The following is a 26,629-nucleotide window of genomic DNA, read 5'->3' as shown; positions in this document are numbered from 1 at the left end:
AGGAAGGATGGAGGGTAGCATCCACTTGAGCGGTTTGATCAGTCGGCACGATGATGAAGCCACGAGAACATCAACCTCGGAGGGGCTGGAGGAGGGGGAGGTAGAGGGGGAGACCCTGCTGATCGTGGAGTCGGAGGACCAGGCGTCCGTGGACTTGTCTCACGACCATAGCGGAGACTCCCTCAACAGTGACGAAGGGGATGTGTCGTGGATGGAGGAGCAGCTGTCCTACTTCTGCGACAAGTGCCACAAGTGGATCCCGGCCAGTAAGAAGTGTCTCCTTTCCTTTGCTCTGCCAGTTCCTGTGGGGAGACGTGTTTTCCTAACCTGTGAAAGAAACAGGAATGTGAAGTAGATCTAAATAAAAAGATAACTCTTACATTTATTACTAGTTTAGTTGCTTAACTGCAGGTTTATATAAAACATAGACACATTCGTCCTAATAAATATGACTGCCAACCTCTATCACTTTGTTAAATTAACATTCTTGATTGCCACCCAATAAAAATTAGAAATTCTGTGTGACTTAAAGAATCAGCTGCATTTTTCTATCAGGGTCACAGTATTGTAGATTCACAACCAAATTCTAGGCTCAGCATAGAACTGAAGTTCAGACTTATAGCTCAGGTAATATTTAACTTACATGGAAAACAGCTGCAATAGTTTGCTGATATAAGGAATTAGAAAATTAGCAATGTGTTGTAGTGTTTTGTACTTGCTGGCCTCCTTGATCTGCTGGCAGTAGACGTACACACACACGAGTTCCTTTGCCAGGCATCAGGGCTGTTACCAAAGCAGGGCTTTTCTATTAGATGGAGACCAGTAAAGACACATGTATTGGAGGAGTACTCTGTGTAATAGAACCTGTAACCAGGTCTGAGAAATTTAGATATGTGCGTGTATGTGTATTTTTGTTGTTAACTGGGTCATTTTCTGGTATGTGGAGATGTTTTTAAGATGGATTCAGCGATTCAGAGTCCTAATTACTATTTAATAAAGTAACACCATTTTCACAGAAAGCAAACCTAAAATTTACTACCTATAAGCTAGTTTTGGGGGCTTCCCAGGTGGCTCAGGAGTAAAGAATCCACCTGCCAGTGCAGGAGACATGAGTTTAATCCCTAGGTCCAATTCCTAGGAGTAGGAAATGGCAGCCCATTCTAGTTATCTTGCCTGTAAAATACCACGGGCAGAGGAGCCTGATGGGGCTATAGTCCGTGAAGTCATAAAGAGTCGGACACGACTGAGCACATAGGAGCGCGTGTGCACAGACGCACGCACACATGCACTAGCTAGTTTTCTCTCTGGAGCTGTCTCTGCTTGTAGATCCAGGGTTCTTTATGGCTGGATGGCTCTCTCCTGTCCTCACAGCCTACACTGTAAACTGCCCTTCCTGCTGGGCACCTGCAACTGCTCCAGTCTCTCCTTCATGTCTTCCTCTCCCCACAGAGCTCTATAGCCAGGGTGAGCTTTTCATTCTCCACAAGCAGGTGTTTCTTCTCCCTGGGACTTTGCACATGTAAATTTCCTTTGTGGAGCATGTGTCTTTGCAGCCTCTATGCTCCCCATACCCCCAGCACCTTTTCACCTGCCAATTCTAACCATCCTTCAGGCCCCAGTGCCCCACTTTTTCCAGCTCTCGTGTCTTCCTAGTGTAGGTTGGCATCTTTTATGTGCCCTCATGTTGCCCTTCTGAGCCCATCACATTCCACTCCAGGGGTCTTCATGTCTCCCAGAGCTTCAGTATCCCCTGGGGAACTTCAGAAAATGCCCTGCATCTAGATGTTGATTAACATTGTGTGGGACAAGCCCAGGCATATTAAAACAAAAAGCTTCTTGGGTGGTTCTGATACACAGGATGGAGAGCAACTGTGATGCTGTTAACCTGCTTGCCCCCTTGTGCCCCTCACAGCAGCTGTAAGCCTCTGAGGGCACTCATCACGTCTGCCCTGGGAATCCTGCGCCCGGTTCCTAGCCCAGTGGCACAGTGGGAGCTCAGATATTTCTTGCAGGATATGTGGGAAGACCTCTTGTAAGAGTCAGGGATGTTAACAGTTGGAACAGCCAGTGAGGATAACCCTACCTGTCTTCCCAATGTCTTTCTTCTGAAAGTCAGGGAACCATAGATCTATCTTACTGGGCATGCACTTGATGTTAGAAGAATAACCTGCCGACTTGGGTTGGCTGAAAGAAAAATGGAAGACAGCCTGGGAAACTTGGAAGATGGTTGGTAAACTGATTAGACCTTTGGTTACCTCTGTTCCAGTGATGTATCTTTTTTGTTTTCCTCCTAGGTCAGCTGAGGGAACAGCTCAGTTACCTTAAGGGTGATAATTTTTTTAGGTTTACCTGTTCTGATTGCTCAGAAGATGGCAAGGAGCACTATGAGAGGCTGAAGCTGACATGGCAGCAAGTGAGTAAAAGCTCTTCCTCTAGAGTTTGTGAGGTTGGTCTGCCCCAGATTTACTGAAGTAAATGTCGAGAGAATGAGGAGCTTACATATGAGCTTTTGAGTTGTTTTGAGGGTCACTTTATTTCACAATGAAAATCATAGTGAATATGTGGAGAAAAGGGTTCTTAGTAAAATTACTCACTGCCAACTTAGCACACTGGGTTTGAGATTCTTGAAAATCTCACCCACACAGTTTCATTTATATATAATACCAAATTTCTGATTTTAATCAAAGAGGTTCACATTTTTCTGGCAGCTGTTTTTAGAAGAATAAAATCATTCTAAAAAATGTGAAGATGGTGAATCACTACACTACACCTGAAAACAACACTTTGTAAAGCAACTGTGCTTACAATTAAAAAAAAAAAAAAGTGAAGTTGGCCAACCTAACCCTGCCCAACTATTGCCTGAATAGTATCTTTTAACTGATCTCCAGGTTGTGTTAATTTTGGGGGGTTTGTTTTTATATTAATATGTTTGTAGCAAGGCACCAATGGTATCTGCAGCCTTTTATGTTCTAAAAATAATGACTTAGACATCACTTACTTGTGGCTCAGTTGGTAAATAATCCGCTTGCAATGCGGGAGACTTGGGTTCAATCCCTGGGTTGGGAAGGTCCCCTGGAAGAGGGAAAGGCTACCTGCTCCAGTATTCTAGCCTGGAGAATTCCATGGACTTTATAATCCACGGGGTCGCAAAGAGCTGGACATGACTGTGCGACTTCTACTTTCATTTTCACTCAGCTTTTATGTTTTCTTTCAACAAATACTGAGTGCATACCACGCACCAGGCACTGTTCTAGGCCTGGAGAGTGGAGTCTAGTCAAGACCAGCTGTTTCTCATCCAGCTCTTTTCTATGGTGAATGAGATGGCCAAGACAGCCCCAGGCAGCTGACTTTCTGGACATTTATTTTAGTTGATAAGCAGACAAATACATAGGTTAATTATCCCTAGCACTTTTTGCTATGAGGGGAAATAAACAGGATAATGAGAAGGTGATTTTGTTATACCCTCTAAGTCACTTACAGTGTCCTTTTAGATTGTAGTTGTGTTTGAAGCCTGGGGCTGTTATCTTAATTATTGTTGCTTTTATTAGGACATCTAATGAAATCTGTCAGTGGTGGTTTTAGGGAGCCTTTTTTGACTTGCCTGAAAATGTGTGAGTAGAAAATGAAGCTTGTACTGAGGATGTTTATAGTCTAATGAATATTATAACTGGGATTTTTTTTTTTCCAAAGCGTACATGGGATACTTTGTCTTGGCAAGATCAGATTAATATTAGCATTATTCTGATGTGTGCACACATAGGCAGATTTGGAATTAGGTAAGGACTCTCAGATTCTCTGTCCCCTTTTCAGTTTCATTGGCCCAAAATTAATCATTATTTTTATAAGGATGAAAACATGGTTTTGAATAGCATGTATAGCTTCTTGTCCGTTTGTGACTACATAACTTTCTTTAGATGAGAAGAGAAATGTCTGAAAGGACCATCACCAAAAATGTTAAAAAAAATTATTTCTTGATGGTGGATTTAAAATGATTTTTACTTCCTTTGTTCTTTTCTCTTCTATACAGCGTGTTATTTACATTTCCGGAAAGTACTTCCCCATTTGGGACTGTGAATGTATTACCTGTGAAATACACGGTTGGGCCAGATGCAGTGGAGCTGGGGGTGTCATGCTCTCTGATGATAAACAGAGCAGCCAGGCCTGTCAGGTCTCTATCCCTTGTCCATGCCAGTTTCATCTCAGGAGAAGTCGGCCATGGCTGAGAAAGGCTAAACCCAGAGTAAATGGTACCTCACGTTGTCTTCAGTTCTGAAATTCTGATAGTCTCTTGTTTCTGCCTCTGAAGGGCTTAGAAAGTATATGTGGAGGGGTGATGCTCAGAATATTTAGTAAAGGTCAGCACTGTCCATCAGCAACACCAGCTGGAGCAGGCCCTGGGGTCTCCTGATGCCTGTGGTTAACATGACATTTAGTGCTGCCTTTGAGTGATGGAGGGGGTGGGGATGGGGGTGCTTGCTGCTGCTGCTAAGTCACTTCAGTCGTGTCCGACTCTGTGCGACCCCGTAGATGGCAGTTTACCAGGCTCCCGCATCCCTGGGATTCTCCAGGCAAGAACACTGGAGTGGGTTGCCATTTCCTTCTCCAATTCATGAAAGTGAAAAGTGAAAGTGAAGTCGCTCAGTCGTGTCCGACTCTTAGCGACCCCATGGACTGCAACCTACCAGGCTCCTCCATCCATGGGATTTTCCAGGCAAGAGTACTGGAGTGGGGTGCCATTGCCTTCTCCGATGGGGATGCTTAGGACAGTCCTTACTTGTCACCAGCTCAGCCACACAGCAGCCTAGCGTTGGTGACATATGAGGAACAAGTGCACGTGATTACAAGACTAAGTGATGGTCATCTGTGGAAAGCGAACAGGAAGTAGAATTCTATACTGAAGATTCTCCAGGGTGTTATCCTTCCCCTCCCCTGATGCCCACTCAAACAGCAAACGTTCCTCCTGTTGGTGCTTTTCTCCCAACCTGTGCACTTGTGTTCCAGGTGGTCGTGCTGGCGATGTACAACTTGTCCCTGGAAGGCAGCGGGAGGCAGGGTTATTTCCGGTGGAAGGAAGACATCTGCGCCTTTATTGAGAAACACTGGACTTTTCTACTAGGAAATAGGTAATGTGACTTTTAAAAGTCTTATCCTTGAATGAAGATGTAAAGAACAAATACATGCGACTTAAAACAGCCTAATGCAAGCCTTTAGAGCTTTAGCATATACACTTGTGGCAGTTCCTAAGAATATTTTAATCCAGAAGATGATTTCACTTTAAGTTAACAATCTCAGCAGAGGTGGGTATAATTACCAGCATAGATATAAGTGTAGGTTTCCATACTTCTTACCCTTCATCCGGGGGAAACTGCTGGTTTCTACTGAGCAGGAAGATGTTTGAACAGATTCTTAGACTGTTGAAAAACAGAGTTTGATTAAATGAGGCTGCATAATAGCTGGATAGGTGACTAATTTGAGGACAGAGGACTATTATGTCCTTTTAAAATCAGTGCCTTATAGGAGGTCAGAAGAAGAGAAATAATGGCAGTTATTGACTGAACTCACTGAAGTTGCTCTTCATTAATTACTAGTGCTTGTCTTTTAGCTCTGGAAGATAGAAACCATTGTGTACTTTTTGGCATTCATAACACTTTGCCAGGTCTAGGCAGATTCACATGCATGTGGTTTATTCATTTGTTACTCTTTTATAACAAAATTTTACTTATTTATTTATTATTTTTGGCTATGCTGGGTCTTTGTTGCTGCATAGCTGCATAGGCTTTCTCTAGTTGCAGTGAGCAGGGGCTCTTCTCTAGTTTCAATGCATGGGCTTCTCATTGAGGTGGCTTCTCTTGCTGCAAAGCACATAGGGCGCACAGGCTTCAGTAGTTGTGATTCCTGGGTTCTAGAGCATAGGCTCAGTAGTCTTGGCACATGAGCTTAGTTGCTTTGTCAGCGGGGACCTTCCTGGACCAGAGATAGAACCCGTACCTCTTGCATTGGCAGGTGGATTCCTCATCACTGAGCCATCAGGGAAGCTCCATATTGCTATTTTTAAAATGGATAAGTGACAAGGACCTACTGCTGTATAGCACAGGAAACTCTGCTCAATATTCTGTAACAACCTAGTTGGGAAAAGAATTTGAAAAAGAATAGATACATGTATATACATAACTGAATCACTTTACCGTATACCTGAAATTAATACAACATTGTTAATCAACTATACTCAAATATAAAATAAAAAGTTAAAAAAATAGATACAGACACTTTGGAGATCTGACTTAATATGAAGTATGTTGCATTCCCTGGAAGATGGTACCTGTATATTTTAAAAGCAATATGTTTTGGGTGCTCAGTTGCTCAGTCATGTCTGACTCTTTGTGACCCAATGGACTGTAGCCTGCCAGGCTCCTCTGTCCATGGAATTTTCCAGGGGAGAATACTGGAGTGGGTTGCCATTTCCTACTCCACATTCATTACTCTTTTTCATCATGATGCTTTGAGTTTGCCTCTCCTTTGTGACCCGCTCCTTGGGTCATCAGATGTAGGGATGCCGGGCCACAGACATCCAGACCAGACATTGAAGTTGAAGGTACATGTGTATTGAGCAAGATTTTCATTGCTCTCAGGGGTTTAGCAAGTTGGCAGTTCCATTGGCGGATTGTTTGAGACTCTGAAGTCCTGGGTGAGATGCACGAACCTTGCAGATTTGGGTCAGTATGGACACGATAAAGGTGGGCACAGGGAGTTTGTGCCTGTCCTTGCCCGTGTCCTCAGGTGCCAAGAAGTCACAGCTGTGCCGGAGTTGCTGTGGAATCGGGGAGGGGTGACCGTCTGCAGGCTGCCATGAGGAGAAATAGATTCAGTGCCTTTTTACGAAAGGAGCTATTTTTGTTCTGGAGTTACTTAGTGGTACTAAGAAAAGAACTGACAGTTTAACTGGTTCTTTTTCTTAAGGAAAGGAAATCTGTTGTCTTAGTTTAATGATATAGGTCTATTTATGGAACTTAATACACCCCATTTGTAAGGGACAAGGAAGGGAAAAAACTGATAAAATTAGATCTTGGCAGGTTTTCATGGTCAGTGCTGTTCTACTTGGTGGATTGTCCTCTGGAAGAAGCTGGACCATAAATTACAGTCCATTTGGTCAGTTTTAGCTCTGAGTATAGTAGTGTCTAATGACCTCACACCCTTCAGCCCCATGACAGACAGCCACACATGCCTTCCAGGAGCAGCTTGGCACAGTGTGGGGTCTAGGTGGACATACAGGACCATGTCCTCCAATCATATCTGTGCTCTGATCTCCCGCTGCTGCTTCTGATCACAGAAGTGCTGACAAAGGGGTAGGCAGCCTTTGTCATTGCACCTCCCCCCACTGTTGCAGGCCCCGCCCCTCTGGCTGGATTGACTTTAAAGGAACTTAAGGGCTGGCACGTTCTTCCCCACCTTCAGTTTCCTTTTCGTCCCTCTTTTGGAGCCAGACATTCAAGACTGCAGGTGTTCGAAAGCAATCACCTATACAGGGGCGATTAGTCTCCGTGCATGCCCAGGGAAAGGCACAGGCTTAGATGTGAGCCAAGAGGATCTTGAGTTTTTGGTCCAGCTGATTTCTGGCACAGAGACAGCCTGCAGCCATCATTTCCAGTGAACCCTGGGGAAAGAAGAAAGACTGACGTCCAAATGTCCAATGTTTGTTTTCAACAGACAAACCGCAAGGAATACAGAGAACCAGAAAGTATGACCCATTTGAAGGGAAAAAAATAAACTAACCCGAAACTATCCCTGAAGAAGGATTTGATTACTAGTCAAAGACTTTAGGACAGCTTAGAGATGCCCAGAGAACTAAAGGAGGAGGTGGGAAACGTCAGGCAGCAAGGTATGAATGAAACAGAAATACCATCAAAGAGACAGAAAACAAAAAAGAAGTTCTGGAGCTGAGAAGTACAATAACTGAAATGGGAAATTGACTAGAGGGATTTGGAGCCAAATAGGACAATGGGAAGAAAAGTGAACAGAGCTCCAGAGACCTGTGGAGTGGGTTCTCCTGGTCCGACCTCTGGGCTGTGGGGGTGGGGGTCTGGAAGTTCCAAAACCAGGTGAGATGGTAGCAGCAGAGAGGTACTCTGGGGCCGGAGGCTAGGGGTCATTCTCCCATCTCAGTGGTTAGGCCCTGTACAGTCTTTGTTTTTTGTGTGGGGTTCTTTTGGTTTGTCTGTATTTGTCTAGTATATCTCTGTTCTTAAGGATACCTTTCTCCTTTGCCTTTTCAGCAGTCTTTTCCATCTGTTAGACTGGCCTTTGTATTAAAGACAATTCTTCAGGATTTCTGGTCATTGGTTTATGTTTTCACGATGGAAATAGAACACTTTCCTTAAATAATAGACCAATTTTTTACAGGAACCTGAATGCTTGACATTTTGTGTGCTGTGCATGCTCAGTTGTGTCCGATTCTATGTGACCCCACGGACTGTAGCCACCAGGATTTCCCAGCAAGAATGCTGGAGTGGGTTGCCATTTCCTACTCCCAGGGGTCTTCTTGACCCAGGGATCCAACCTATGTCTGCTGCATTGGCAGGCAGATTCTTTACCACTGTACCACCTGGGAAGCCCCAGTTGACATTTTACATATTTAAAATTTTTGATGTATACACTCTAGTGTAGTTATTTTAAAATGCTTGTTGTGTTTTGGTTGGGCAGTGGAGGATTTGGTTAGAGTTGATTGTTCCCCCGAGACTTGGCTCTGTGTGGGACATACCATATAGTTTTATTCCTCCTCTGCTATGTGAAGGCAGGTAGTAGAATGAGGGATGCCTCCGACTCTGTGGGTAAAATGAACCACTTGCCAGGGCTAAGGACTCCCCTGCTTGCTTTCTTGAGACTTGGTTTAACTCATACATAAAAGCTGCTGCTGCTGCTAAGTCGCTTCAGTTGTGTCCGACTCTGTGCGACCCCATAGACGACAGCCCACCGGGCTCCTCTGTGCACGGGATTCTCCAGGCAAGAATACTGGAGTGGGTTGCCATTTCCTTTTCCCCATACATAAAAGCAGCTCAAGTTAAATAAAATTAGCCTGTTGTTGTTGTCTAGTCGCTAAGTTGTGTCAGACTCCATGGACTGTAGCCCACCAGGATTTCCCAGGCAAGAATACTGGAGTGGGTTGCCATTCCCTACTCTAAGGGGATCTTCCCAACTGGAACTCTATAATCATGTGGATTCTGATAAGAAGTGTTTTATGAGCTCTGTTTTATGGCATTATTCCATTTAGTCCCCTCAGCAGCCTTGAGTTTTATTATCCTGATTTTAAAGATGAGGAACCTGAGGCAGCTGTTAATAGAAGGGGTGGTGGAGACAGGATTTGGAGCCATACAGACCCCTGTGCCTCTCCCTTACCTGAGGAGCTCTGTTCCTTCAAAGAGGCAGGTTCTGTAGCCCATCCCAGACCTGGAGGCAGAGACTACACCATCTACTAAGGAGAGAGTTGTAAAGCCAATAATTTTTAAATCCTTGGGCTCTCAGGAAGAAGACTTCCACCTGGTGGAGCACTGTTGCCGGCTGCCTCAGCGTGGGGAGCCCCATGTACTTCCGCTCGGGAGCTCAGGAGTTTGGAGAACCAGGATGGTGGAAGCTCGTCCACAACAGGCCCCCGACCCTGAAACCCGAGGGAGAGAAGCTGTCCACCTCCGCTCTGAAAGTGAAAGGTACCGTTGTGAGCCCGGAAATGCCAGTGTAGACGACCCATTTTTACCAGGCAGGCACTGTGGCCTCCCTGGAGCTGCTCTGCTCCACAGTTTTCTTCTAACATAGGTTTTTATGCTGTAAATAAATAGTATACAAAAATATTTTGTAACTTCCTAATCAAGGAATCCCCTAAACAGAGGAGCTTGGTGTGCTACAGTCCATGGAGTCACAAGAGAGTCAGACAGGACGTAGCAACTTTATAAATTTCCTTTGGTATCTGGAAGGTGGTCTATTTTCAGTGAGTTTTTTTGTGTTTTTAACCTTTTTAGTATGGAAAATGTTAAATATACAGATGTGAAGAGAGTCATGTAGTGAATTCCTTCACACCTTTGTCTTCACTTTAGCTGTTAATCCTGGAAATCTCCTTTGATCTCATTTATCAGGGCCCCTGGGTCCTTCTTCCTAGCTCCCCACCCATCCACAGCCTTGGGTTATTCAGAAGCAACTTCCAGGTATCAGCAGTTCCTTCTTAAATATTTCATTATTAGCCATAAGGATTCGTCCCTGTAACCTCACCATAATGGCATTTTCTCACTTATAAAAAACTCATAGTAGCTTCTTACTATCACGTATTGATCTGATGTTTTTAATCTAAAATTGTTTTAATAATGAACTTCTCACTTTTTAACAATATAACTGGGAATAATTCACATAGTTTTGAAGCTATAAAGTCTGAAAGTCCCTTTCCCACCTCCCGCAGCTTAACTTCAGCGGAGCCACTGTTGTCTCTTGTGAGTGCTTTTAGAAGTCTTCTTTGTATATTTAAGTGTTTTCTTAAAAACAAAAAAACTGGTTCATACTATATTACCTCTTCTTTATTTTTTCCACACTTATCAGTATATCTTGGCCATCTTTCCATAGCAGTACCTGTCGGTCTATCCTGTTTCTTTTATTTCATTGTGTTTCACTGAGTAGCTGCATGATAACTAAACCATTATCCTGTTGATGAACATTTTGGTTATTTCTATCGTTTTTGTTATTTAAACAATACTGTAATTATATACATTTGCCAATATTTTGTGATAAATTCCTAGAAATAGGTTATTGTATCAAAGGGCATATATTTATTCAAAATTTTAGTCATATTACCAAATTACCCTCCAAAAAGATGTGATAAACTTTATGCTCTACCAAAAAGACTTGAAAATACCCGTTTCCCTCTGTGCTCTCTGAGCATTATCAAATGTTTAGTGTTAGTCACTCAATCGTGTCCAACTATTTGTGACCCCATGGACTGTAGCCCGCCAGGCTCCTCTGTCCATGGAATTCTCCAGGCAAGAATACTGGAGTGAGTTGCCATTCCCTTCTCCAGGGGGTCTTCCCGACACAGGGATTGAACTCAGGCCTCTTGCATTGCAGGTTCTTTATCATCCCTAAGCCATCCCAGTTTCTAAACTTTTAACCTTTACCAGTTCCATTGAGTGAAAGACTGTGTGGAAGTGTTTGTATTTGCATTATAATTCCTTTTTCCTGGTTAAGAGAAATCTTAACCTTAGTTCAGGGCATTCATTGAACATTTCTCTTTCTATGGTAGTAGATTCACAATAAGTTAGTGAAAGTAGCTAACGCTGAATTGGTATTTAAAAATTTAGATCTTTTGTTCTTCACCAGCAGCCTCCAAACCAACTTTAGATCCCATCATCACTGTCGAGGGACTTAGAAAGCGAGCGAGTCGGAATCCTGTGGAATCTGCCATGGAACTGAAAGAGAAAAGGTCTCGGACTCAGGAAGCCAAGGATATCAGGAGAGCCCAGAAGGAGGCGGCTGGCTTTGCTGACCGGAGCAGCTCTTCCACGCCTGTCAAGTTCATCAGCCGAGGCCGCAGGCCTGACGTGATTCTCGAGAAGGGAGAAGTCATTGACTTTTCGTCCCTGAGTTCCTCAGACCGCACCCCGCTCACGAGCCCATCACCCTCGCCATCCCTGGACTTCTCCGCCCCAGGGACCCCGGCCTCTCACTCAGCTACGCCCAGCCTGCTTTCGGAAGCCGACCTCATTCCAGACGTGATGCCACCACAGGCCTTGTTTCACGGTGAGCCGTTGTTCTGGGGCCTCAGGGCCTATGTGGTCCTTGGGGGGTGGTGTGTACGCTCTCTCTGGGGGTCGGTGGGGCCACATTTCCTCACCTGCTTTCTGCTCCTCACAGATGACGATGAGATGGAAGGGGATGGTGTCATAGACCCTGGGATGGAGTACGTCCCACCCCCTGCCGGCTCTGCCGCCTCAGGGACAGGGCTCGGGGGCAGAAAAAAAGTCAGGGCCCCTGAGCAGATCAAGCAGGAGGTGGAAAGTGAGGAGGAGAAGCCCGACAGGATGGACATGGACAGTGAGGACACAGACTCCAACACGTCCTTGCAGACGAGGGCTCGAGAGAAGAGGAAACCTGTGCTGGAGAAGGACAGGAAGCCCAAGGGGCCCAGATTCACCCCCGTAAGCATCTATGAGGAGAAGCTGCTCCTCAGGCGGCTGGAGGCCTGTCCTGGGGCCGTGGCCATGACCCCCGAGGCCCGGCGGCTGAAGCGGAAGCTGATCGTCCGGCAGGCAAAGAGGGACCGGGGGCTGCCTCTCTTTGACCTGGACCAGGTCGTGAACGCTGCGCTCCTGTTAGTGGACGGAATTTACGGGGCCAAAGACGGAGGAGTTTCCAGGCTTCCGGCTGGACAGGCCACGTACAGGACGACTTGTCAGGACTTTAGAATTCTTGACCGGTACCAGGTGGGTGTTGTCTCGCTCTCCAACTCCCAGGACTGCGGCTCCCTGTGCATTCAGGAGAGTGGAAGAACAGTGAGGGGAGAAGTGCAAAGACGGCTGGGCTGTGTTTAATTATCCAACATGAACGTCCTGAATACAGCTGAGTTTGGGTTTCTGTTTTCCTTCTGGGTATTCTAGACAGAACCTAGACATTCTCTTCATATCTCTTAGTCTCCGAGGCTCATGGTCTGGGTTGTAGCTTTGATTGGCAGGTTTGTTGAGGATGTATAGTGCGCCAGTGTACTGGACACTGAGCTGAGTAGGAGTGAAGGCGTGGTTTCATCTGTAGTTAGGAGACACCCTGCAGGAAGAGCAGCAGGTCAGCATGGTGTCCACCTGGCTGGAGGACACTGGTGTGTATCCCCTGTTCCAGGGACAGGTGATTCCACCACAAGTACCAGACTTCACCTTCCCATGGCAGGAGCCAGCCAGTCTCTCTCCCTGTGCCTTGCCGGCATTGCTGCTAACCATTCCTTAACTAATTTTGCTATTCTGATGGCTATAAAGTGAAGTCTTGGTTTTTCTTGTTTGTTTTTTGGATGCATTTCTTTGATTACAGGTGAAGTTAGAACATTCTCCTGTTTCCTGGTTGTTTGTGCATTGTGTGTCTGGACTGTTAGCATGTTTTCCTGTCTTATTCTGTGGTGGTCTGGCCTTTTACCTGTCTTCTCTGGACACCGGTGAGGTGTGGACTTTGCTGCTGGTATTCTGGTTACCCAGCACTACACTGCATGTGGGGCTGTTCTTCCCGGTGCTGGGCCTTTGCCTATGGGCCTTTCTATTTGTAATGCTCTTTCTTGAGTTCTGGAATTTCCCGGCATCTATTTCTGTCGTTTGGAGCACTCCTGTTATTTGGCTATTGGACCCTCTTGACCAGAGGTTTGCAAGCCTTTTCTCTGAGGGGTCAGAGTAAGTAGCTGTAACTTCGCTAGCCAGCTCTGCTGTGTGGTGTGTGGGCAGCATATGTGACATGTGATGAATGGCGTCACTGTGCGCCAGAAACAGTACGTATGAAAGCAGGCTGGATTCAGTCTCCGGGTTCTGTAGTTTCCAAAGACTTTCACTCCAGCTGGATCCCTGTAATTCTTTTCCCTGTTTCTCCTTCCTGGGAAGCCGTAACCTGCCTGTCTGCATCTTAGGAACCTTGTGGGAAGAGCCAGGGGCTGACCATGCAGTTGTTAAACTTCTCCTGAGTCTCCCTGTTTTCTGGACAGAACTTCCACCCTTGGCTGCATCAGAATTTCTCATTGGAACCTCCAGAGAATCTGATCTGCCCTGCAGGGAGAGGTTGTTTCTGTATGTGGATGGCAGAAGTGTCATTGAGCTTTAATACCTCTTGACCCAAGAGACCCCTCATTCCGTGGCCCCCTGCCTGCCCTCAGCTTCAGTTGGACTTGATGTCCTTGCTGACCTGAGGCGCTGGCTCTGGCCTGTCCTCACAGCCACCTTAGATTTGGGCTCTCCTGGTCTTAATCACTTGCCACTTATTCATATGCTTTTGTTGCTGTCATCTGCACACCTGTTCTTTGTTCCTTTTAATCCCTATACTTAACTGTTAAAATTGTGAAAGGCATCGTACCCATACAAGAACACATACAGGTATAGTTCGGAGGTTAATAAGATCAATAACTATGAATCTAGCTCCTGGGTTAAGAAACAGGGCATTAAAACCACCTTAATTCTGCAGCCTGCCCACGCCTCCAGAGGAAGCGACTCTCTGACTTTTAGTGTTAACCATTCCCTCGGCCTTTTTAAACTCTTTATCCATAAACAGTGTAGAACGCATAGATGGAGCCCTGTGAGGACATTGCTGCTATTAGATGAAGGCTTCCAGAAGAAGACAGGCTTAATGGGTTTTGCGGGTCACTGATGCAGGCTGAATTGTGTCCCCAAAAGTGTGTATTGTGCTTGTGCATGTGACCTCACATGGAAATAGCGCCCTTGCAGATATAAGTAGTTAAGCTGAGGTTGCATGGGGCAAAGTGGGCCCTTAGCCCAGCATGACTGGTGTCCTTCCAAGAACAGGAGAGACACACAGGAGAGATGCCCTGTGATGGCCCAGGCAGTAGTTCAAGTGGGGTGTCTGCAGAGCTGAGGAGCACAGGCCTTGAGGCCACACCAGAAGCCTAGAGAAGGGCCTGGCATAGGTTGTCCCTTGGAGCCTCAGAGAGACAGCCCTGCTGAGGGGTCTTACTGCTCCGCACACAGCTTTTCAGTTCAGTTCAGTTGCTCAGTCGTGTCCGACTCTTTGCAACCCCATGAACCGCAGCACGCCAGGCCTCCCTGTCCATCACCAACTCCTGGAATCCACCCAAAGCCATGTCCATTGAGTCAGTGATGCCATCCAACCATCTCATCCTCTGTTGTCCCCTTCTCCTCCTGCCCTCAATCTTTCCCAGCATCAGGGTCTTTTCCAATGAGTCAGCTCTTCGCATCAGGTGGCCAAAGTATTGGAGTTTCAGCTTCAGCATCAGTCCTACCAATGAACACCCAGGACTGATTTCCTTTAGGATGGACTTATTGGATCTCCTTGCAGTCCAAGGGACTCTCAAGGGTCTTCTCCAGCACCACAGTTCAAAAGCATCAATTCTTTGGCTCTCAGGTTTCTTTATAGTCCAACTCTCACATCCATACACGACTACTGGAACAATCATAACCTTCAGACGGACCTTTGTTGACAAAGTAATGTCTCTGCTTTATAATATGCTGTCTAGGTTGGTCATAACTTTCCTTCCAAGGAGTAAGCGTCTTAATTTCATGCCTGCAGTCAGCATCTGCAGTGATTTTGGAGCCCAGAAAAGTAAAAAGTGAAGTCAGCCACTGTTTCCACTGTTTCCCCATCTATTTGCCATGAAGTGATGGGACCAGATGCCATGATCTTTGTTTTCTGAATGTTGAGCTTTAAGCCAACCTTTTCACTCTCCTCTTTCACTTTCATCAAGAGGCTCTTTAGTTCCTCTTCACTTTCTGCCATAAGGGTGGTGTCATCTGTGTATCTGAAGTTATTGATATTTCTCCCGGCAATCTTGATTCCAGCTTGTGCTTCTTCCAGCCCAGCGTTCCTCATGATGTACTCTGCATATAAGTTAAATAAGCAGGGTGACAATATACAGCCTTGACGTACTCCTTTTCCTATTTGGAACCAGTCTGTTGTTCCATGACCAGTTCTAACTGTTGCTTCCTGACCTGCATACAGGTTTCTCAAGAGGCAGGTCAGGTGGTCTGGTATTTCCCATATCTTTCAGAATGTTCCACAGTTTATTGTGATCCACACAGTCAAAGGCTTTGTCAATGAAGCAGAAATAGATGTTTACTTTTGAAATGATGTGACTTTTTTTACAGTTCAGTATTTAGTGTTTTGCAGTTTTTATTAACCTTTCCTCTTTAACCCAAGAGTTATTTAGTGCTAAATAACTCTTAGTTTTTAGATATGTGAGAATTTTTATACTATCTTTTAGTAATTGATTTAACTTCTAATCAGATTATATTGTAGTCAGAGAAAATAGTCTGTGACGTTGATTCTTTTCTATAGAGAAAATCATATGTTCCATTTTTATTCTTTTTATAGGTCCTAACTTAAGACATGTATTTCTTTTTCTGTATTATTTTTTTTAATATTACCATGTGATCCTCACCCTGCAAACAAAAAACTACCTCTGCCTGCTCTCATTTTCCTTTTTTCTATTGTGTTGCTTATTTAGTCAACAATAAACCTCACTAAACTTAAACTTTTCATTCAGTTCCCATCATTTCTTCTAGGTTAACTTCTTGCTGAAGCACTTTTTGTAACAGTTCTTAAAATGTGGTCTTTTTGAGGTTCAGAGCATTCTCAGTCTTACATTTCAATGATAGCATGCTGCTGCTAAGTCACTTCAGTCGTGTCCAACTCTGTGTGACCCCATAGACGGAAGCCCACCAGGCTCCCCCATCCCTGGGATTCTCCAGGCAAGAACACTGGAGTGGGTTGCCATTTCCTTTTCCAGTGTGTGAAAGTGAAAAGTGAAAGTGAAGTCGCTCAGTCGTGTCCGACCCTCAGCTACCCCATGGCCTGCAGCCTACCAGGCTCCTCCATCCATGGGATTTTCTAGGCAAGAGTACTGGAGTGGCTTGCCATTGCATAGCTGGATATAAAATTGTCATTTTTTTTCCCTGTTGACATTTAGCATCACCACTTCATCATCACCTCACTATCAGCTTGTTCCTGGAGCTGCGTTGTCATTCTTAATGCTTCTTTATAGGTGGTCTTCTTTTATTCTCCTGTGCCCTGGAAGCTTACACAGGTTTCTCTTCATTTTTGATATTTATTTGTATTCACACACTTTTTAAGTGCTTTTGCTCTCATTTATCTTGCCTGGTGCCTCTGCCCTTTTGTTATAGGTGACCGATAGGCTTCTTAGCAGTTATCTTCATCGTTCTGTGAGCTCCTTGGATCTGTGGTTTTGGTTTGGTGTCTGATTAACTTGGGGAAATTCTCAGCTGTTATCATTTCAGGTATTTCTTCTGTCCTCCTATTAGTATTCCTCCTGCTATTCCCATTTTGCATATATTACACTTTTAATAGTTACACTACAGTTTTTACATATTCTGTTCCTTCTGCGGAGGGGGGGGTGGGCTTTTTTTTCCTCTCTGCTTTTCAGTTTTGGCAGTGGGTCTCAGAAGTTGGCTTAAAGTATTCAGAAAACCATGTTGAAAACAGATGTGCCGTCATCTAGGCTCTGTTGTTCCGTTTACAGAGCACAGGCTGTGTAGACAGAGCATAAATCAGACGGTGAGTGATCACTGGCTTCAGCTTAACACCACCAGCTGCATTAGCCCCTCATAAGAGAGTCAGCCTAAGAGAAAAAAAGAAAATCAGCCTGTCCTTTGAAACTTTGAAGCCTGAAGCCAGGCCCGGACTTCTCTCTAGTTATTAAAGTCCTGGATGGCAGCTTCTTCCAATGGACGGCTGTTCCATCTACATTGACAATCTGTTGTTTAGTGCAGCCACCTTCTGTCACTATCTCACCTAAGTATTCTGTGTGACTTGCCACAACTTCTGCATCAGCACTTGCACTTTTGTCTTAGAAACAGATGGCTTCTTGCCTTAAACCTCATGAACCTTAAACCTCTACAAGCATCATACTTTTCTTCTGCAGCTTCCTCACCTCTCAGCGTTCATGGAATTGAAGGGAGTTAGGGCCTGGCTCTGGATTAGACAGTGACTTAAGACAGATGAGGTCCCCGACACCAGGAGCGGGGAGATGACAGTACTGAACCAGCAGGGACGTTTCCTCCAAGTGAGTGCCATGAGGAGTGGGGCCGGAGGGTGGACTGCACCTTTTGTGGAGGTGATGCTCGAACCATGTCCTGATCCGCAGGAGGAGCCCATCCAGGAAGGTTCAGGGCAGGAAGGCCCTGAGGCAGGATTTCATTTGGCATGTGGGGTGGGAATGTCTTAATGGCGGAGGACCTGGCTGATAGGGTCGTGGATCCTGCGGGGTGTGGGACAGGAGTCTGCATCGTATTCTGAATGCACAGCTGGAAGCCACGTAGGAGTTTCAGACCAGGAAGGTGACTTTTATTAGTTTTAAAAAGTAGGCTCTGGCCTTGTATGGAGATGGATGGTGTGGCGTGAGCGTGGCAGGGAGGAGCCCGGTTGGGGGTCAGGGGTAGTTCATGGACCAGGCAGAAGCTAAGGATGGTTACCCTGGTGTGGAAGCCAGGGAGACAGACTGGGTGAGGACTCTGCATATCCGGGGGTCTCACAGACCTCACCTCCACATGCTGACTTGATGCTGTTCACAGGCTCAGTGGCTGGTGTTACCTGTTCTCATGTTGCATACCACCCCAAAACTTAGTAGCTTAAAACAATAACTAATTCTTCTGAGTCTGTGGGTTGACTGGGTTCAGCTGGGTATTTTTCTACTTCATGAGCTGAAGGAAGGGGCACCCTGTGGCTCCACTTAGCTGGAGCTTGGTCTGCTAGAGCTTGTTTACATGTGGCCACCAGCCCTTCAGTGTCCCACCTGGGCACCACAGCAGCTGTACTCGAGGAGGAAGCCACCAGCTCCCTATGGCCTGGGCTCAGAGGTCCCAGAATGTTACTACTTCTGCCATGTTCTGACTGGTCAGGCCTATACCTCAGGCCTGCCAGGTTCCAGAGGAGGGGACATTGACTTCGCCTTTTGATACAGGAGATGAGTGTGCCTTTAGACTCAGGAGGAAACACGGGCTGTACTTGGAAACTGTGTACCCCAAGTTTGAATTTCACTTGAAAACTCAAAGTCCTGGCAGAATTTCAGAGTTGGTTAGCCTCTGAAATTTTGGTGTCCAGTTTGGAAAAGTGATCAGAACAAAATTATTAAGGAAGGAATTCATGCTCTTCTTCCAACAAAGTTATTTTCTAGGCCAAGAGCAAGCTGATTCTACAAAAACAACTCAGGTTTCTAAACTTCATCCAACCCCTGGCAAACCGCTCTGTAAATGTACTTTTTAATCTTCCGTCTGAGCTCTTTGCTATGAAACCTAATTGTCCGTGTTCTGTTACGACATGACCGAGGGCCCTTGAGCAGCCTTATGTGGAGAGCAGGCGTCTGCAGGCCTGTGGGGAGCAGGGACCATGTCCCCTGGACCCTCTGATCAGTCCTCTCCACTCACACTGTGTTGTAGGGATAATAATCTGCGTCAGTCCTACTTTTGTGAGATTTATTCAGTAGAGACATATTGTAATAAATCCATATACACATGCAGCAGTGATTTTTGCCATGGTAACAGAGACCCTTCATGAGACAGGAAGGGTGTGTGTGTGTGTCCCTTCATGAGACAGGAGGGGGTGTGTGTGTGTGTGTGTCCCTTCATGAGACAGGAGGGGGTGTGTGTGTGTGTGTCCCTTCATGAGACAGGAAGGGGGGTGGTGTGTGTCCCTTCATGAGACAGGAGGCGGGTGTGTGTGTGTGTGTGTGTGTGACCCATCTGATGCTTGGGCTGACTGATATTTGATGAACAATTCAAGGTGCCTTATAGACAGAGACCCTTCATGAGACAGGAGCTGTGTGTGTGTGTTTGTGTGTGTTTATAGACAGAGACCCTTCATGAGATAGGAGCCATGTGTGTCTGCGTGTGTGTGTTTGTGTGTGACCCACCTGATGCTTGGGCTGACTGATATTTGATGAACGGATTCAAGGTGCCTTATAGACAACATGAAACTTGGAGAAGCTATACATAACTTAAAAAAAGTTTTAAATTATTTTGCCTTTAAACTATTAAACTGGAATTAGGTTTTCATATCCAGTTTTATGCAAAGGTACCTATGAAGTTTTATGAACCTCAAATTTTCCAGTTAAGTCCTGCAGAAAGACCTACTTTCTGACACATAAAAATGTCCTAAGTACTACTCATCTGTAGAAATGAAACCAGCCCTTTGAGTAATTTGATTTTTGTATAACTGGCTTGTCTTTCTCACAGACTGCCTTGCCATCCAGGAAAGGATTCCGGCACCAAAGCACAAAGTTTCTGTACCGTTTGGTGGGATCGGAAGATATGGCTGTGGACCAGAGCATCGTCAGCCCGTACACATCTCGGATCCTGAAACCCTATATCAGGTACACAGAGGAGAGCTGTGACACTTGGTGTGACACGAGCAGTGGTGCTTGTGGGTTCTGAGCCAGCCCCATCCTCCCCAGATCTGTGAACTGGCATTGGCGAGGACCAGGCCTCTGCTCTGTGTCTAGTCTCATCCTGAAAAAATATATAGCTTGTTTCAACTGTATAATATTATAGAAAGGTTGGTCCCTTTGAAAGAAACATATAAGGCAAGGATAAGTCAACTCTGTGAGATTTCATTCTGATTATCATACTCATTATTTTATTTTAAATTTCAAATGGTACATAGTTAGTTGTCTGCAAAAGGAAACAAGAAGATGGTGGGGCCTGTCCGTGAACTGATGATGAATCTCCCATGTAGGCAGCACCTGGCCAGTGAGCTGGCCAGAGAGTTCTCACCCCCACCTGCACTGGGCTGCGCATGACTGACAGTTATCTCTGCCACCCCAGTCACGTGTCCTGGCCCAGCCCCCCACCCTCTCCCCGGACAGACCCATGGGTCAGCATACAAGCCTGCTCCTTGCCCCGGAGTCCCCAGCTGTCCAGGAGGAGTTGGACCTTCCTCCCCGGGCTCTGTCCTTGGTCAGAGGGTAGAATTAAGAAGCTGTTCCTGTTTCCGCAGTCCATTTATTAAGGCTCACCAGCACTAGTGGACTTCGTGGCAGGTTCCAATAGGTCTTGTCTGATGAATGTTAGTAGAGATAATTTTAAGTGTCATACCAAAAGAATGCTATAGCTCTTAAGTCGGCTGACATATCAAGTAGTGCGAATTAATTTAAAATTTTGAGCAGATCAAGGAGCATTGTGAATCAAATGACTGGGAGTAATGGGTATTTTCCTTGTCTTTCGTGTATTTCTTTTCTGGGTTCTGGAGGCGTGATTATGAAACAAAGCCACCCAAACTGCAGCTGCTCTCCCAGATCCGCTCCCACCTGCACAGGGGGGACCCTCACTGGACGCCGGAGCCAGACGCCCCTCTTGATTACTGCTATGTCCGGCCAAATCACATCCCAACCATAAACTCCATGTGTCAGGAGTTCTTCTGGCCCGGTATGTTCTCCCTATCGAAGCTTAGCAGATCCACCTTCTGTATCATTCACTTCAGCAGTTTTTAAAACTAGTGTGTATGTCATGTGACCCCAAAATCGTTACTCACATGGTTTCATTCAGTTTGTCTCTGCTCATATAGACAGTTTAAAATATGAACATCTCTTTCTTTGCTAAGATCAGGAAGAAGCGAGCAGTTTAGTTCAGTCGCTCAGTTGTGTCCGACTATTTGCAACCCCGTGAACCGCAGCACGCCAGGCCTCCCTGTCCATCATCAACTCCCAGAGTCCACCCAAACCCATGTCCCTCGAGTTGCTGATGCCATCCAACCATCTCATCCTCTGTCGTCCCCTTCTCCTCCTGCCCTCAATCTTTCCCAGCATCAGGGTCTTTTCAGATGAGTCAGCTCTTCGCATCAGGTGGCCAAAGTATTGGAGTTTCAGCTTCAACATCAGTCCTTCCAATGAACACTCAGGACTGATCTCCTTTAGGATGGACTGGTTGGATCTCCTTGCAGTCCAAGACTCTCAAGAGTCTTCTCCAACACCACAGTTCAAAAGCATCAAAAGCATCAGTTCTTTGGCGCACAGCTTTCTTTATAGTCCAACTCTCACATCCATACATGACCACTGGAAAAACCATAGCCTTAACTAGATGGACCTTTGTTGACAAAGTAATGTCTCTGCTTTTTAATATGCTGTCTAGGTTAGTCATAACTTCCCTTCCAAGGAGTAAGTGTCTTTTAATTTCATGGCTGCATGGACAGAGGAGCCTGGTTGGCTGCCGTCTATGGGGTCGCACAGAGTCGGACACGACTGAAGCGACTTAGCAGCAGTAGCAGCAGCAATCACCATCTGCAGTGATTTTGGAGCCCAGAAAAATAAAGTCTGACACTGTTTCCACTGTTTCCCCATCAATTTTTGCCATGAAGTGATGGGACCAAATGCCATGATCTTCGTTTTCTGAATGTTGAGCTTTAAGCCAACTTTTTCACTTTCCTCTTTCACTTTCATCAGGAGGCTGTTTAGTTCTTCGCTTTCTGCCATAAGGGTGGTGTCATCTGCATATCTGAGGTTATCGATATTTCTCCCGGCAATCTTGATTCCAGTTTGTGCTTCTTCCAGCCCAGCGTTCCTCATGATGTACTCTGCATATAAGTTAAATAAGCAGGGTGACAATATACAGCCTTGACGTACTCCTTTTCCTATTTGGAACCAGTCTGTTGTTCCATGTCCAGTTCTAGCTGTTGCTTCCTGACCTGCATACAGGTTTCTCAAGAGGCAGGTCAGGTGGTCTGGTATTCCCATCTCTTTCAGAATTTTTCACAGTTGATTGTGATCCACACAGAAGCGAGCAGTTAAAGCAATAAACAGTGCCGTTTGTTTCTCTTCCCTGTTTGTCTCTGGTTTCAGAAAAAACGGTTCACCCTGTTATCTCCCGCGTGTATCAGATCCCAGGTTATACCCATCAGCACCACAGGCTGGTGGCTTGGGTGTGTCTGGACACTTGTGATGTTTGCTTAATAATTCTGTGTGCTTTGTTTACTTAACTGGTCCTTAGTGTTAGCACAGCCAAAAGTTGTTTTTAAAAAGCCAAAAACCCCAATCACAGACTTTGAAAATAATAGACCCAGTGCGATAATGTTGTTTTATCAGCCTTACCATATTATATATAGTCTCTGAAGTCATCAATTAAAGGAACACTCTCATTTCTAAATATAAGTATGTTCTTTGTGACTCTGCTTTGAAATGTAAAGGAAACAATACGTCTTCTAGGGGTTGGATAAGATTTTGTCAGGATGTCAGTGCATGTGGTGGGGGGTGGGATGGGGCTAAAAGGAACATTCTGGGAGTGTCTGCTTCTTCCTGCCCCTGAGCGAGGTGGCGCCCAAACAATAAGCGTGGAATTATGTGATATTTAACTCTTTTATTGTAAAAAGTGTCATTGGTACCAAATAGCTTGTCAGTGGTCTGTGTATGAGGTAAAGAACATGATTTGGGTGGTCTCGGATCTTCCCTTCTGGTCTGGGTATCTCTCATCTCACCTGAGGCAGATTCCTGAGGCAGGGCGTTGGGGTATGTGCCAACTGGCGCACATGGCCCAGAGGCCAAGCGCAAAGCCAGGTGCATCCATTTCCAGCCACTTCCACTTCTCTCCTACCCACCCTGTCCCGCTTCCGCTCTTTTAATATATGTACACAGACCAGATGATGCTAATTTTGGTGTTTATGTGTGGCGTCTGTGGTGGTCTCTGTCTGCAGTCTGGGTGTTTTTAGCAGGCAGGTGCAGCTGAAGCACAGACTGAACAGCCTGCTGCTCACTCATCCCAGAGCCTGGGCTGACTCTGATCGCTTCTCTCCGTAGGTGTCGACCTGTCCGAGTGCCTGCAGTACCCTGACTTCAGCGTCGTTGTCCTCTATAAGAAAGTCATCATCGCCTTCGGCTTCATGGTCCCCGACGTGAAGTACAATGAAGCTTATATTTCGTTTCTCTTTGTCCATCCTGACTGGAGAAGAGCAGGGATTGCGACTTTCATGATTTATCATCTGATTCAGGTATGTTGTCTCTGCTCATTGTCTGCCCACCTGCCTTGAGCTGCCCTGAAAGGCTTGGAGTGCGGACGGCACCAGAGCCAGGCAACACCAGGTGAAGGGGAGCCAGCTCTGTCATCCACAAGGTTATTTATACCCAGACAGACACCTCACCCCCAAAGAGGTCACTCCTCAGACCCAAGTTTCAAAGAAATCAGTTTGTGGACATGTATAATAAATAAAATGAGGCGAGTACAGAGGTAAGAGCCTGCAACACTCAGACCATCTTTTTTTTTTAAATTAATTTTTATTTGGCTGCACCAGGTCTTACTTGCAGCACGTGGGATCTTTGATCTTCATTGCAGCAGTCAAACTTTTAGTTGCAGCACATGGGAATCAAATTCCTGGTCATTCCCTGACCAGGAATCGAACCTGGGCACCCTGCATTGGTTGCGTGGAGTCTTAGCCACTGGACCACCTGGGAAGTCCCGGACCGTCCATCTTGTAACTGCTTCTGGTCTTGGAGTCACCACTGCGGTGACTCTGAGAAGTGGGGGTGAACATGTGATTTTTAGTTCTTAGGTATTTTTAAACATTTTAACAAAACCATTTATCAGGGATTTCCCTGGTGAACTAGAGATTAAGACTGCACTCCCAATGCAGGCGGTGCAGGTTCCGTCCTTGGTGGGGGAACTAGATCCCCCATGCCACCTAGCATGACCAAAAAAAAAAAAAAAAACTCATTCTATCAGTAGTAGGTATATTCTGTTCTTGCCGCTTATTTTTAGTTTTACCGTCACTGTGTAGGCTGCTGTGAACCTTCTAAGAAATCCATCCTTTGATGTATCAGTATCACCTTTGAAGAAGATAGACCATATATTTATATACAAACACCAGAAACACAGGCAAGGTTTTTTTTACCCCAGAATTCATCTGGTGACTTACTTAGAAGCCATTCAGTATGGAGCATTGTGTGTCATGTGAGCAAGATTCTTTTTAAACAAGAGATGGTGACTGAATGTTTTTTCCGAGTTTTTAATGAAACTTGCCCAAAAATTCCCACATGTTGGTGTCTGTCTGTCCACCTTTGATGAGGCCTTCTTAGTATAGGAAGCCTTAAGGACCCTGGGGTTGTAAAACCTCCAGGACTCATGAAGTCCACAATCTCATCACCTCCTCACTAAAGAGCCAATTCTGAGTTTACGTAACTTCCAGTGCTCTCTTCTGTGTGGCTAATTAAAGAATCTGAGAACCTGCCTAGCTGCAGTAGAACAGACACCCCTCTTTTTCCCCACGGGATAAGGCTGGTGCTTCTCAGTTCTGAGAAGTCTGGGAGTGCTGAGGGGGTCTTTGGGATTCAGAATGTCCCTAGGGGGTACCCAGCTTGTATAATTAAACAGAAGTCTTGAGGTTTCATACCCGGTCACATAACTTAACATCTTTCCTAGTAGGTCCAGGGGGGCAAGTGTTTATGATCGTCTCGCAGGATGACATCTAGTTTTTAAAAACAGAACGTCTGGTCTCATCCCTTGTTTCTTCAAGGTTGTCATAGTGTTTGGTATTGTTACGCTGGATATACTTAAATGTAACTGAATTATAAAACAGTTGGCAATGAAATATCCCCGGTGGCTCTTTGCTCCAGAGAGAAAAAGCTGGAGGTTTTGCATCCCCAGGGTTCTTAAGGCTTCCTATACTAAGAGGCCTCATCAAAGGTGGACAGACACCAACATGTGGGAATTACTGAGCAAGTTTCATTAAAAACTGGGAAAAAACATTCAATCAGCTTACCGTCCGCCTCCTCAGTGTGGAACGTTTCAGCAAGGGTTTTGGCAGTGGCCGAGCGGGTTTGGGTCCCCCCACAGGCGCTGCCTGGTTGGTGCCGTGCTCCAGCCTCAGGCCGGACTCTTCCAGCCTCCGTACCTGACTGCCTGCACGTCAGGGACTCTCTCCATCCACTCCTTTTCCCCGAGGCCCTCTCGTTCTCACTGTGTGCCACTCCACTCTCTTGCAGACCTGCATGGGCAAGGACGTGACCCTGCACGTCTCCGCCAGCAACCCTGCCATGCTGCTCTACCAGAAGTTCGGGTTCAAGACGGAAGAGTACGTCTTAGACTTTTATGACAAGTATTACCCCCTGGAGAGCACGGAGTGTAAGCACGCGTTCTTTCTGCGTCTGCGACGCTGACGTGAGCGCGGCTCCTCACAGGGCGCATGCGCAGCTCCTCACAGGGCGCATGCTCTTGGAGGAGAGGGCCGACAGGAGGCCCGGCGGCAGATGCTCACCCTCTGCAGGTTCTGAGCTCCGCGGAGCTGAGGGGCGTGGGCGGAGGCGTGAGTGGTGAGCGCCTCGTCAGCAGAGTCACTGGACAGGCCTTCACCCACACCTTGGACTCCCAAAGTCAGCTAAAACTGACAGGTGTGCCAACCTTCAGCCGACAGCCCATTGAGCCAGAAAGACCTGAACTGATGTTCCTGAGGAGAGAAGTTCTATCCCATTTAAAGTGAGCATGGTGATTGCAGTTTAAGAACCCTGCTGTGTCTGTGAGGCCCTGCGCTGTCCTGGTGACGGCCACACGCTGACCCATCCTGTCCCAACCCGGCTGTGCTGTCCCCGGAGCGGGACATGTGCTGACTTTGGTCACAGTGTCTGTGTGTGACATCGCCTTACCTTTCTCCTGTGAGCATGTCCGGCTGTGGCCCTAGCCTGGGAGGCGAGATCTATTCTCCTGCCCTGTGAAGTGAGGTCAGTTTGGGGCTGGAGGAGCTGGGCAGCCTGCTGTTTGATCGTGCCCATGACTGAGGTGTGCAGTGGTGGGAGGGGTCAGCCGTGGACAGACACACCTCGCGTCTGCCGGCAGAGGTTTTTGTTGGCCGGCTTGTGGAGAGTGGAAGTGGACCATCAGTCAGGTGCTTTTGGATTTAGTAGAAATGCTTTCCACGGTATCAAATGTTCTCAAATAAAATATTTTGTTGTGACAACCTA

The 26,629-nt window shown here is 46.1% G+C and overlaps 1 protein-coding gene across 2 annotated transcripts; it reads left to right on the top strand.

The window, feature by feature from the left end:
* KAT14 (lysine acetyltransferase 14) lies at positions 1-26,629 on the top strand. Of its 2 annotated transcripts, none has more exons than XM_055430357.2 (10): positions 1-266; positions 2,295-2,413; positions 5,002-5,123; positions 9,517-9,698; positions 11,353-11,769; positions 11,884-12,452; positions 19,932-20,068; positions 20,944-21,119; positions 23,480-23,670; positions 25,658-26,629. In XM_055430357.2, exons 1-10 carry the CDS (start codon positions 8-10, stop codon positions 25,829-25,831), a joined length of 2,346 nt encoding a protein of 781 aa, XP_055286332.1. In that variant the 5' UTR covers positions 1-7; the 3' UTR covers positions 25,832-26,629. The 2 variants fall into 2 exon arrangements, with proteins under 2 accessions (XP_055286332.1, XP_055286329.1); XM_055430354.2 differs by having other exon boundaries at positions 11,350-11,769.

This window comes from Moschus berezovskii, chromosome 15 (assembly GCF_049115385.1).
Source record: "Moschus berezovskii isolate FMDL1 chromosome 15, NW_MosBer_1.0, whole genome shotgun sequence".
Classification (NCBI taxonomy): domain Eukaryota; kingdom Metazoa; phylum Chordata; class Mammalia; order Artiodactyla; family Moschidae; genus Moschus; species Moschus berezovskii.
The sequence above is the reverse complement of the archived record's forward strand: the minus strand, read 5'-3'. Positions and strand labels throughout refer to the sequence as shown.